At 49.2% G+C, this 12,404-nt stretch overlaps 1 protein-coding gene across 1 annotated transcript in view; it reads right to left on the bottom strand.

Annotated features, from left to right (window-relative positions):
* Positions 1-1,217: 1,217 nt before the first annotated feature.
* The window catches only part of KCNC4 (potassium voltage-gated channel subfamily C member 4), a 41,596-nt gene continuing 30,409 nt past the window's right edge, over positions 1,218-12,404 (bottom strand). The window contains exon 4 of the mRNA XM_067727201.1: positions 1,218-4,476. Coding sequence (XP_067583302.1) covers positions 4,400-4,476 — 77 coding nt within the window. The 3' untranslated portion in view covers positions 1,218-4,399. The remainder of the gene's footprint in view (positions 4,477-12,404) is intronic.

Here is a 12,404-nt window from a genome sequence, read left to right as displayed (position 1 = left end):
GTTCTTCAGAAACTCCTTTTTTTTAGATTCCATATATACGTGTTAGCATACAGTATTTGTTTTTCTCTTTCTGACTTACTTCACCCTGTAGGACAGACTCTAGGTCCATCCACCTCACTACTAATAACTCAATTTCGTTTCTTTTTATGGCTGAGTAATATTCCATTGTATATATGTGCCACATCTTCTTTATCCATTCATCTGTTGATGGACACTTAGTTGCTTCCATGTCCTGGCTACTGTAAATAAAGCTGCAATGAACATTTTGGTACATGACACTTTTTGAATTATGGTTTTCTCAGGGTATGTGCCCAGTACTGGGATTGCTGGGTCATATGGTAGTTCTATTTGTAGTTTTTTAAGGAACCTCCATACTGTTCTCCATAGTGGCTGTACCAATTCACATTCCCACCAGCAGTGCAAGAGTGTTCCCTTTTCTCCACACCCTCTCCAGCATTTATTGTTTGTAGATTTTTTGATGATGGCCATTCTGACCGGTGTGAGAGGATACCTCACTGTAGTTTTGATTTGCATTTCTCTAATGATTAGTGATGTTGAGCATCCTTTCATGTGTTTGTTGGCAACCTGTATATCTTCTATGGAGAAATGTCTATTTAGGTCTTCTGCCCATTTTTGGATTGGGTTGTTTGTTTTTTTGATATTGAGCTGTGTGCGCTGTTTGTATATTTTGGAGATGAATCCTTTTTAAGTTGCTTCGTTTGCAAATATTTTCTCCCATTCTGAGGGTTGTCTTTTTGTCTTGTTTATGGTTTCCTTTACTGTGCAAAAGTTTTTAAGTTTCATTAGGTCCCATTTGTTTACTTTGTTTTTATTTCCATTTCTCTAGGAGGTGGGTCAGAAAGGATCTTGCTGTGATGTATGTCATAGAGTGTTCTTCCTATGTTTTCCTCTAAGAGTTTTATAGTGTCTGAACCTACATTTAGGTTTTTAATCCATGTTGAGTTTATTTTTGTGTATGGTGTTAGGGAGTGTTCTAATCTCATTCTTTTACACGTAGCTGTCCAGTTTTCCCAGCACCACTTATTGAAGAGGCTTTCTTTTCTCCATTGTATATTCTTGCCTCCTTTATCAAAGATAAGGTGACCATATGTGCGGAACCCATGGTTCTTTTAATTGAAACCTCTCACCTGTGTCAGGACTTACCGAAGCTCAGGTTCTTATGTCTTGGTGCAGAAAGAATTTAGCAAGAGGCAAAGTGGCTGGCAAAGAGTCAGTTTATTACCATAGGATGCTCATGAGAAATCCCAGCGGGCAGGCGAGAAGGCTTTGCCCCAAGGACTGAGAGGACTTTATTTTTATAAACAAAAGAAAAGTGGGAAGCAGGGAAGACCACCCTCTTCCTCAATCTTGGACAGACATCAAAGCTTACATCATTAGTTCCTCCTTTGACCCTACATGGTTTGAACAAGACTGTCATGGCGCTATTTAAATCATATGTATATCAGCAAAAGAGTGGTGACATGTACTAAAATACGGTAATTCATCTCAGGTTTTGGAATAATGTCCCCTTTCCCCCTTTTTTTCCCCTTCACCTATATTTCTGTCTTGGCTACATGCAGAAATGCTGCTCTTCAAGGACTATGAACTCCCTGACTTCGCATTAACAAGATTCAGACCCCATGTCTATTGTCTTGTGTTTTAACTCTCAGGGTTTGCGGCTTGAGTGTGTCCGGCACTTGGATACACCTGGTCTCCCTCCAAGGCAGTGTAGATTGTTGCTAGGTTACTGGATTCTTTTCCTGAGTGGTCATTAGCTTACAACAGTCTCTGAAACTCCCTTAAAACTCCCTTTCTGTCCTTAATCCCCTACTGGGATTTCTAAACTGACTATTTCATTATCCTACTCCATCCTTATCATTTAGGGAAGGCAAGAGGGGGCCGAAACAAGGCCTACCCGTGTGAAGTAAGCCAAAGCCATAATGAAGTGTCCTTATGTTTAATGAAAACAATGGGTGATTGGGAAGGAGAGAAAGGGAGAGATGGACATGGCCCAAAATGTCAGGCAAGGCTTTGCGGAGAAGCCCGTTTGAAGCTGGGCTGTGAAGATACTCAGTGCTGGCTTCAGCGAGCTGGAGGAGAGGATGGGGGCGGGAGAAGTGTGTGAGGGTGGAGAGACCTAGTGAGCACAGGTAAGGGTGCTGTGAGGGAAGACAGCCTGCCCAGCAGGGAGACAAGACTGTAAAGGCTGGGCTTCGGCTCTGATTTCAGGTCTCTCTGTCAGCGGTTGTTTGCCTTGAACGAGCTTAATTAGGCTTAGTCTCAGTTTCTCGACTGAGGAAAAAATTGCTACCAATACCTGCCTGAGATGACCAGTGTGAGGAGTGTGTTAGATCCAGGCCACAGTTCTGCGGCTCGCTAGCTGCCTGACCCACACAAGATCACTTCTCTGAACCTCAGACTCCTTGTCTTTAGAGAGGGATCACACCTCCTCCAGAGAGTGATGTCAGGACTAAAGGAGTTAATGTCATGAAATATTTGGCAGAATAAATGTCCAGTGAATGTGATAATACGCCAGATTCACTCCAGCGAGGTGAGCTGTTGGAAAGTTTTTGATCAGAGAGGAAGGGTTTGAGTCGAGCCCTCCGCCCTCCCCGCTATGACCCAGGGAGAGCATTTCTGAGTATCCAGGAGGGAAAGCCCAGTGGGGAGCAGAGCTTCTGTCCACCCCATCCCAGGTGGAAGCCAGCAAGTTAACCAGGCCAACCGCAGTCCTGCAGGGCGCACTCTCATCCCCTGAACCCAAGTGACCAATTTAATGACTGTAACCAAGGCAGGAAAGGAATTCAGAGCAGGCTGTCCTCTGGCAGTCACTGTTGGATTACGGGCCTCATTTCTTTGTTGGAAGAAAAAAGAAATCATTCTGGTGGATTTATTTTCCTGTCGGCACACTGAATCACAGAGCCTGGACAGCCTTTCCCAGCCATGAAGCCACTGAGTTCACCGAGTGCCCCTACTGAGACCTGGGAAAAGCATTGCACTCAAGCTGCCGGGGCCACTGGACTCTGGGCACCTGGACCAAGAGTGGAGGTGGGGGCAGTGGGCTGCAGAGGCCCCAGGTTAATGCAGAGCCTTTCCCCCTCCCCCTCCCTTTCCTGTGACCACTCCTCAGAGAGCCACCCATATTGGGCTTGGTCTCAAATTCCCCCTGATGGGGGTTCCCCCCTTTCCCTCACTGGGTCAGGAGAGGCAGCCCGAGGTGAACAAGGACCCTGGACCCAGAAACACTGATGTCAAATCTCCTTTACTGATGAAATACGGAGTGGCCAGCGACAGCCTTAACCTTTCCGTGCCCCGTTTTCTTTGCCTGCACAATGGGATGCTGTCCTGCCCTGCTGGTCTCATGGGGTTGATATGGGGACCATTTGGGTTAATGCTGTCTGTCATCCTATCACCTTACGAATAATCACGAATGACCAAGTCACTTAAGTGCTTCCTTCTCTCTTGGGCAAATAATCCCAAATCCTTGCCCTCTGATCAAATTTGAATCCTGTCTCTCTGCAAATCATTTTCCTGTTTGTGGCCCGTGGAGCTGGAAGCCCTCTAAACAGACAGTCCTCTAAGCCAAGCTGGACTAGTGCACGGTTGGGGGTGGGGTGGCAGATGGCTTCACCGGGACGTGACTCTGCCCTCTGTCTGCAGCAGCACCCCAGATACCCGGCTCTTTCTCTCTCCTTGCCCACCGCTCCAGCTCCCTCCCTGCCTGTTGTGTGGTCCTCATCCACTTGTCCTGACATCAAAGACTGGAGTGTTAGCCAAGCCTGCAGGTGAGGCCAGCGCATCCTGGCAATCCAGGGACTTGGCCTCAGGAGCAGCCCCTTACCTCCCTGCCCGTGGGCTGGGCTCAGCCTCCCCTTCCACCTCCTAGAGAAGCCCCGTGTCCCTCCCAGAGGACGCGGCTCCCCCTGGCCCAGCACCTCAGGAGAGGGTCCTACTTTCCTCTTTTCCCTCAGGTTCGAGCAGGGTGCCCAGGTGCGTGCCTCCCTCAGAGGAAGTGTGTGTCTGTGGGATGACTGGGTGAATGAATAATTGTGCTGAAGGCCTCACAAAGAATTCCCCCGCTCCTTGGGATTTCGTTTTCCTCAGACATGAAATCCCTACCAACACTGAAAGCCCCTCCTCCCCTTCCTTGGGCCAGCCACGTGGGCATATTTCTCCAAGAGGATAATTCCATTGCTTTTCCTGGGAGTTTCCAACCCCAAAATGGCTCAGGCTTGCGCAGTGATGCCAAATGTAGCACAAAAATTATTCTGAGCAACTCACAGCCTGGTCTCACGCAAACAGTGAAGTAGAGGAGGATGATTCTGGCTTTCTCTTTCTTCGCTCCTGTCTTCCGTACTGTCATTGATTGAGTGAATCACTCATTGAATCATTGATTTAGTTACAGAGCCCCAGGCACTGGTAGGTGTAGGTTATACAAAGGGACGACGGAAACTGTGCAGCCAGGAGGGAGTTTGTCTGTAAACCAACAGAACAAAGTTCAGGGCTGCCTAGTCCAGGGAAGCCCAGAAGCCCAGGGAAGCAAGGAGGAGGGACCCCTCCTGGGGGTGTGGCTGGGAAGACTTCTGGGTGGAGAAGAGGCTTTGGGGGGAGGCGGTCATGTGGGCCTAGCCAATGAATGAGGGAGGTCTGGTGATGTGGGAGGGGAAAGAGTGGGAGACCAGGGAGAGAGGAGCTGTGTCTGGGAACCATCTGGAAGACAGTGTTTCCTTTGACAGGACGAAAGGGGGAGTGATGACCCATTCTTCTGTCAGCAACTGATTCCCGCTAAGCTGCTAACTGCTCATTAAGGAAAGTGTTAAATGTTAATTAAAGGTGTAATTGTGAATTAAGCTTTAAGGTGTGGTCTCCTTTTGAGGACTGTATTTGTTTTCATCACCTGCTGCCTGGGAAGAGTGTGGCCTTGGAATCAAGCCGACCTGGGTTCGAATTTGATTGCAGTCACTACCTATAACCTTGAGTACATCATTTAGTTTCTGGAACCTTCACTTTCTATAAAGTGGAGACAATAGTCTTCACCCCATAGGGTGGTTTTGTGGGTTAAATGAGATGTCCTATGGAACCTAGCTCACAGCTAGTACAACACAGGTGCTCAGAAATCTTGCTTTTACCTCAAAAAATTAAATACAGAATTACTATATGATCCAGCAATTCCGCTTCTGGGCACATACCCAGAAGAACTGAAAGTTGAAGAGATATTCGCACACTTATTATTCACAAGAGCCAGAAGGGTGGAAGCAACCCAAGTGTTCATCAGTGGATGAAGAGATAAACAAAATGAAACAAAATGTGAGATCTCTCTCTCTCTCTCTCTCTCTCTCTCTCTCTCTCACACACACACACACACACACACACACACACACACACACACACAATGGAGTTTTTTCAGCCTTGAAAAGGAAGGAAATTCTGACACATGCTACAATATGGATGAACTTTGAGGACATTACGTTAAAATAATCACAAAGGGACAAATACCGCATGGTTCCACTTAAATGAGGTACGCTGAGTAGTCAAGTTCATAGAGACAGAAAGTAGGATGGTGGTTGCCAGGGCTCGGGGGGGTGTGGAACGGGAAGCTGTTGTTTAATGGGTACAGAGTTTCAGTTTGGGGTGATGGAAAGGAGATGGATGGTGGTGACGGTTGTACCACAATGTGAATGTATTATACCTAATGCCACTGAACTATACACTTAAAATAATAAATTTTGTGGTGTATATTTTATTACAATTTTAAAAAGAGCAATGTTGCTTTTACTCTTATTCTCCAGCAGCAGAACCTCTACCAACTTCTCTTTTCTTTGTAAGGAAAGTGGACTAGGACAGGCTTGGCGTGACACTTCTAGAAGGTCACCAGCCTGAGCTTGATGCCTAATTCTCAAGGGGTCCTGCCCAGACTCCCAGAGGGGATCGATGAATCAGTGTTCTGTCGAGGCTGAGGAGTCTATAGATCAGGCTCACTGGAAGGAAGCTGGCTGCAGGCTGGAGTAGGGCAGACGGAGGGGAGGCGGATTAGCATTCACGGAGTGTCCACTGTGCGCTGGGCAGAGCGCTCAGCAGGTGCTAGACGTGCAAATGACAAGCTTCTGCCCTCAAGGAATTCGCAGTCAACTTCCACCTTTACCTGCCAGCTGGACTTCCCCACTGTGGAGATGGCCGGGAGGGTAAAGGGGAAGAGACACGGTTTGGCAATTGTCTACCTGGACTCGGGGCCCAGAGATTTAACCAGGGCCCCCTGAAGACCTGGCTTCTGAGGCTAGAAGTCCTCTGTGTCCAGATCCTAAGGAGCAGTCAGAGTTGTCTGGGGGGATCTTCACAGTGCTGAGTCTGGCAGGAGCCCAGGCCATGGGGCAGCAAGGGAAGGGAAACCTACCTGGGCACCCTGCTTCCTGCAGCACTCTGGGTGGGTGGGGCTGGGAGGACCTCCCCTTGAGCTGACTGAAGGAACCTGCTTTGGCCAGCATCCCCTTGGGATCACAGGCCCCAAGAATCGAAAATCTTCGTGGAGATCACCTAAATAGTTCAAGGTCCTGGAAAGACTTCATCTTTCCTACATCCCCAGCTTCCTGGCATATGGCAGATGAAGACCCTACTGCAAAGTGTAGTTGGCAGTTTAAACATAAGGTCTCAATTCTATGCAAGTGCTTTTTATTAATTCAACAAACATTTATTGAGCCCCTACTTAATACCCGGCATGTTAATAATTCAGTCTCTATACTTAAGCTGTACAAAAGATAAGAGATATAAGTATAATTTCCAAAAAGTTAAAAGCACAAGTCTCATACAGATATGGAATGAACATGTGTCAAAGACTTTACTGAACTCACTAACTAACGAGGGAACCAATAAGATGACAAAGCTGGTTCAAAGAGCATTGAAGGGACTGAGATTTAAAGGAAAGGGACAACAAAATAATTTTTTTTTAAGTTAGAGACAAATCTGGTAAATATCCTACAGCGTAATAAAACAGGGATTATCTCTCTTATTGGACAGATATCATTTGAATCTCTACCAGCAAAAATCTACAAGTTTTCACGGTCTGAGCCCTTCATTAATAATAGCAAATGACAGGGCTTCCCTGGTGGCACAGTGGTTGGGGGTCCGCCTGCCGATGCAGGGGACGCGGGTTCGTGCCCCGGTCCGGTAGGATCCCACATGCCGCGGAGCAGCTGGGCCCGTGAGCCATGGCCACTGAGCCTGTGAGTCTGGAGCCTGTGCTCCGCAATGGGAGAGGCCACAACAGTGAGAGGACCACGTACCGCAAAAATAAAAAAAAGAGCAAATGACAAAGTCAAACAATGGACTTGTCCTCTAGAGCAGTGCTATCTGACAGTATGTAACGTAGGTCAGGTGTGTAATTTAAGTTTTTCTAGTAGCCACATTAAAAGCAAATAGGTGAAACTAATTTTAAGAATATATTTTATTTAATCCAATATGTCCAAGATATTGTCAGTTTGACATGTGGTATTAGCCACATTTCAAGGGCTTGATAGCCATGTGTTGATAGCACAGTTCTAGACAATTAAATAATCTTCCTGTATGTCTGTTATACAAAGCTTCAGTATGACACTGAAGGAATATACAGTCATCCCCTTGGCCTTATCTAAATTTCAGATAATTTTTCCCAACATACCTACTTAGGTCCCTGTGACCTAGTTGGCAGGGGTATGGGAAAGGTGAGTCCAAACAGTGGCCCTTAAAAGATGGCCATATAACCATCCAGTGCAACAAATGGTCTTGGACAGGTGTATGGGGGCCGTGAGGGCCCAAAGTTTTGCTGGTGGGATGGGATGGATCAGAGAAGACTTCACAAAGGATAAGTGGCTTTCACTCCAAGCAAGGGGAAGAGTGTAACCAAAAGCAGGACAGTGCACAGGTCAAAGAACACTCTTGCACAGGTGTATAGGCAGGGAGGGCAGGGACTGAGCCTCAAAGTTAGGCTGGGACCAGATAGATGGTCAAGGGTCTTGGGCATCCTACCTCTATCCAACAGGGAGTCATAGAAGTGTTTTCAGAAAAGGAGGGACGTGCCCAGACTCATCTTTTAGGAAGACACCTCAAGGAGCTTTGGCCCTGTGGCTGGCAGAATCTTCTCCAATTCCCTACCCTCTCATTGCCCCAGTTGTGAATAGGAAAGAAGTCATGGCTGGTAGCTAAAAATATTTCCTAGGCTCAAGTTCCAGATATGATGCTAAATCCAGAGTGAAGAAAGCATTGGTGAAGGAGGCAAGGATGGAGTAAGACTCCTCTGGGTCTGAGGGAGGCTGCAAGGTGACTTTGATGGATTGGTGATTTAGTCGCTGATAACCAGCCTTTAGGGCGAACTTAGCACAAGCTAAGAGAGATCTCAGCGTGGAATTAACTCAGCCACTGGCCAAACGAAGCAAGAAAGGGCACGGGTTTGGCTGTTTTGATTTCCGTCATCTGGATGGAGATAAGAGCTGGCTTTGATTTCTCTTTCCCTTTACATCTTGGGAAGTTCAGAGTACTTCGTGGGCATGCCCTAAGATGCTGTCTCTCAGTCCTGCAACAGGCACGTCAGACAAGGGCAGGGAAAGCTGGAACAGGCACGGATAGTACAAAGAACAAAGAAGAACTCTTGGATTTTCTGAAATTTCCTCCCTGGTCCCCCACCTCATCAATGTCAGAGAAGAGCGACCTGACTTCCCTGACTTCTAGTTCTACCTGAAAGGCACAGAATAAGCTACTTCAGGCTGAGAGCCTGTGGCCTACAGGAAGAGGAGAGGCAGTGTGGGGAAGGAGAGATTTGGGGATAGCTCTGCAATCATCTCTCTTGGTGGTGTATACAGGGGCCGAGGGGTCTTAAATCAGCTTTTTTCCAGCTGATGTGTTTCCAAGTGACCAGTCTGAGAAGGCAGACAACTCTAGGGTCCTATTTCCACTGGGGGTTATATAATCACCGTGTGCAGGACTAACCGCCCAGTCACACAGGAAAATTCTAATCTAATCTCCTTGGAGATAAGGCTTCCCCTGGCTTTTTGCCATGAATTGATCACCAGATGGGGCTTCGTGTGAATGTCTTCTGATGAAAACGGAAGCCCAGAGCAGCAGAGAGAACTGAACTGGAACTTAGGAAATGGACCCAGCCCCCAGCCTCCTATTTAGAAATGAGCTGGACAAAATGTCAAATATTTGGTTAAAGCCAAAATCCAGTCTGATAACCAGCTGTGTTCCAAATATCAGATAGGGGTTCGGTTGCCTCTCTGCCACAATGGGGACCTTCTGCTTACTCAGACCTCCCTCTCCCAATCCTGCACCAGATCTAACTCTCCAGCTCCAGCTCCTCGTGGGCTGTGACCTCCTGTGTTCTCTCTCTCCCCAGTTTAGTTCTCCTCAAAGGTCCTATGGTGGGGCTTCCCTGGTGGCGCAGTGGTTGAGAGTCCGCCTGCCGATGCAGGGGACACGGGTTCATGCCCCGGTCCGGGAAGATCCCACATGCCGCGGAGCGGCTGGGCCCGTGAGCCATGGCCGCTGAGCCTGCGCGTCCGGAGCCTGTGCTCCGCAGCGGGAGAGGCCACAGCAGTGAGAGGCCCGTGTACAGCAAAAAAAAAAAGGTCCTATGGTGGAGTCTACCTATTAAATGTGGAAAGAGCCTTAGAGTTCATCCAGGAAAGAAGGAAGAGAGGAAGCAAAGACATTAAGCTTCATGAAATGTTAGTTGCTAAGCCGTAGAGACATGGGATCTCACTTGAGCCTGTGAGGACCTAAGGTGGGCAGTATTATCCCCAAGTTTACAAATGGAGAACTGCCGCTCAGCCAGGTTAAGCAAGTCGCCAAGGATTGCACAGCCAGTGCTGGACGCGAGGCTGGAGGTGGGTGCAAACTCCTCCGAGAATCTGATGAAAGCTCCGGATCCTGTCTCTAGAAAACGTACATTCACCCTCACACACATACAGCTTCGGCTGCAATTTCAGGGGGTTCCTGGGCCCCAGAAGTCAGCAATTCTCTCTCAAACCCGGGAGTCCCCATGGGGGCCAAGGTGGGAAAAGAGGGAAAGGGTTTGGAAGCGCAGAGGAAGATGGAAACTGTGCTCTGCGGGGTGGGGGGAGGTGAAGGAGCAAAGAGGTCGGGGGCAGAGTGGTCAGGGAAGGAGGCGCCCACAGCAGAAGTTCAGGAGGCCTGGGCACCTCCCAGGGTGACGTTTGCTACCATGGAGTGAGCTCATCGAAGGGCATGGTGGTGCTCCGGGAGGGCTGAGGGAGATGGGCCCCCAGGCCAGTCCTGACCCATCCCAGAGCTGGGTTTTGTTCTAATAAGGGAAGTGGGATTCTGTGACACAGCTCAGATTCCGAAATCTCCATTTGGAAAGTGAATTCAGATCCCTTCGCCTGAAGCCAGCAGCGTCCACAGTTAGAATAAAAACCCACAGCGGTCTTGGTCTCAAAGTAACCAAACCTTCCACCTGCCAAGGACAGGGTGGCGTCAGGCTAATGCAGCCACCAAGCCAGCCTGTTAAAAATACTGGTTATATAAAGAAAACATCCTCAGAAAAGAACCCCGACTAATCTGGGCTGGGCTAGAATAAACCTCTCCTGTTCTGACCTGCCCCCGAGGTGATGATTTATTCCTTCCTTGAATTTCTCCCCCAGTTCTGCACATTCACATGCTTGCTCAGCAGACCCCCAAGCAGAGCGTTTTGGGTTTGCCCGGCTGTTCCATTTCCAGCCTGTGCAGTTCATGTCAGGTCCCACCGCTGGGCTTGGTCCCTCTTCTCCCCGCCCCCTCGGCTTCCCCTTCCCGCTTTTTCTCTCCCTCCTTTCTCCCTCTTCCTCTCCCTCCTCCTCCTGCTCTGAGATCCCCAATTGGCCTCCCTTCCAGGCTGCCTCTCACCTTACCGCCTCCTTGGCTCCCATTCCCAGGGGCCCACAGGTGTGTGTGGAAAGGGGGCAGCTTCTGACCCTGGGCCTTGAAGGAGAGACGAGGAAGGGAAGGGGGAAGAGGCACCGGCAGCACAGGTGTAGCCTTGGCAGCAGGCTGCTCTCTGATTTCTCACTGCTTTGGGGAACAAGCACGCAGGTATCACTGTGTCACCAAGAGGGAAATGGCCACGCCAGTGAGTCATCTCACGAGCACCTATATCCCCAGCGCCTGCATCCAACAGGACACTGCCTCCATCCCATCATCCCACACTGAGTGGCCCTAGCAAGGCATTTCTGGAAAAGCGTTTCTGGTGCTTTCTGTTGTGGAAGTTAGCCCTGCCACCCCGCTCCCATCCCCCCGCCCCCCCCCCCCCCCCCCGCTCCCCTGTTTCCCTACATGTAAATGGGGAAGGACACTCGTTGAGTACCATTCACCTGCCTGAGTCGGGCTAGCTCTTTCACGCATTCATCCTCCAGTGATTCCTCCTGGTAAAATTTACAGGAGACGTAGGATTATTCCCATACCCTGGATGAGAGACCACGCTCAGAGAGGTTGTCATTTGCCCAAGGTTGCACAGCTCATAAGTGGCAAGGCCACTGGCCGCCAGAATCAGCATTCTGAGTGTGGGTAGTAAATCGATGGCAGTGGTAGTCCTGGTGCTGAGGGGCCAGCTCCTACCTGTGACTGTGTGAGGCCATAGAGCCAGTGGTCAGGAGCATGGGGCCAGGGCCAGGCTGAATGAGTTCAGGTCAAACTCAGGCTGTGAACTCCACTATCTGTGGGACCTCTGTGCCTTGATTTCTTCATCCATAAATGGGAGTGTTTAAAAGAGCCCTTTCCTCCTGGGTTTGTTCCGAGGATTAATCCACATATAGGGCTTAGAGCAGCGCTTGGCCCGCATAAGCACTGGGTGTGAGCTATCGCTACTTCCAGAGGCACCAACGCTTTGATTCTGGAGGAATTCCCCAGCCTCTGAGAGAAGGTTGGAGGAATGATAACTTTCACTTCAGGTAGTGCTTTAGAGGATCCAGAGCCCCCATCCACCGACTTTCTCGTTTAATCTTTATAACTCCCTTGGATAAGGGCAGGGGTGGTTTAATTCCCATGTCACAGATGTGAGCTTGAAGCCCAGCGATATCATGGGACATGACTGGGCCCCCTACGGAAACAACTCCTACCAGCCTCTCTCTATGTGGCTTCTTATGTGGCAGGACTTGTGCCCAAGAGTGCACACCTGAGCAACCAGACTGGCACTCAGAGAATTGGGGAGGGCATGAGGCTCATAAGAGAACACCCTGATGAAGGCTGAGAAGAAGAAAGATGGAGAAGAAACCAGGACATGAGCCCCTGGCCCTTCCAAGTAGACTCCACTGCCAATCTAAGCCATTAATGTCAGGAAGGAAAAACCCAGCTGGTCACAACCAGGGAAGCTGAAAGGAGTGGATGGGACCCCTGGTGGCAGGGGAGGAGGTGGGGAGACTTGGCTGGCACAACCAAGGAGCCCA

Source organism: Pseudorca crassidens, chromosome 2 (assembly GCF_039906515.1).
Source record: "Pseudorca crassidens isolate mPseCra1 chromosome 2, mPseCra1.hap1, whole genome shotgun sequence".
NCBI lineage: Eukaryota > Metazoa > Chordata > Mammalia > Artiodactyla > Delphinidae > Pseudorca > Pseudorca crassidens.
Note: the sequence above shows the minus strand (reverse complement) of the source record. Positions and strands in the feature narration are given on the sequence as shown.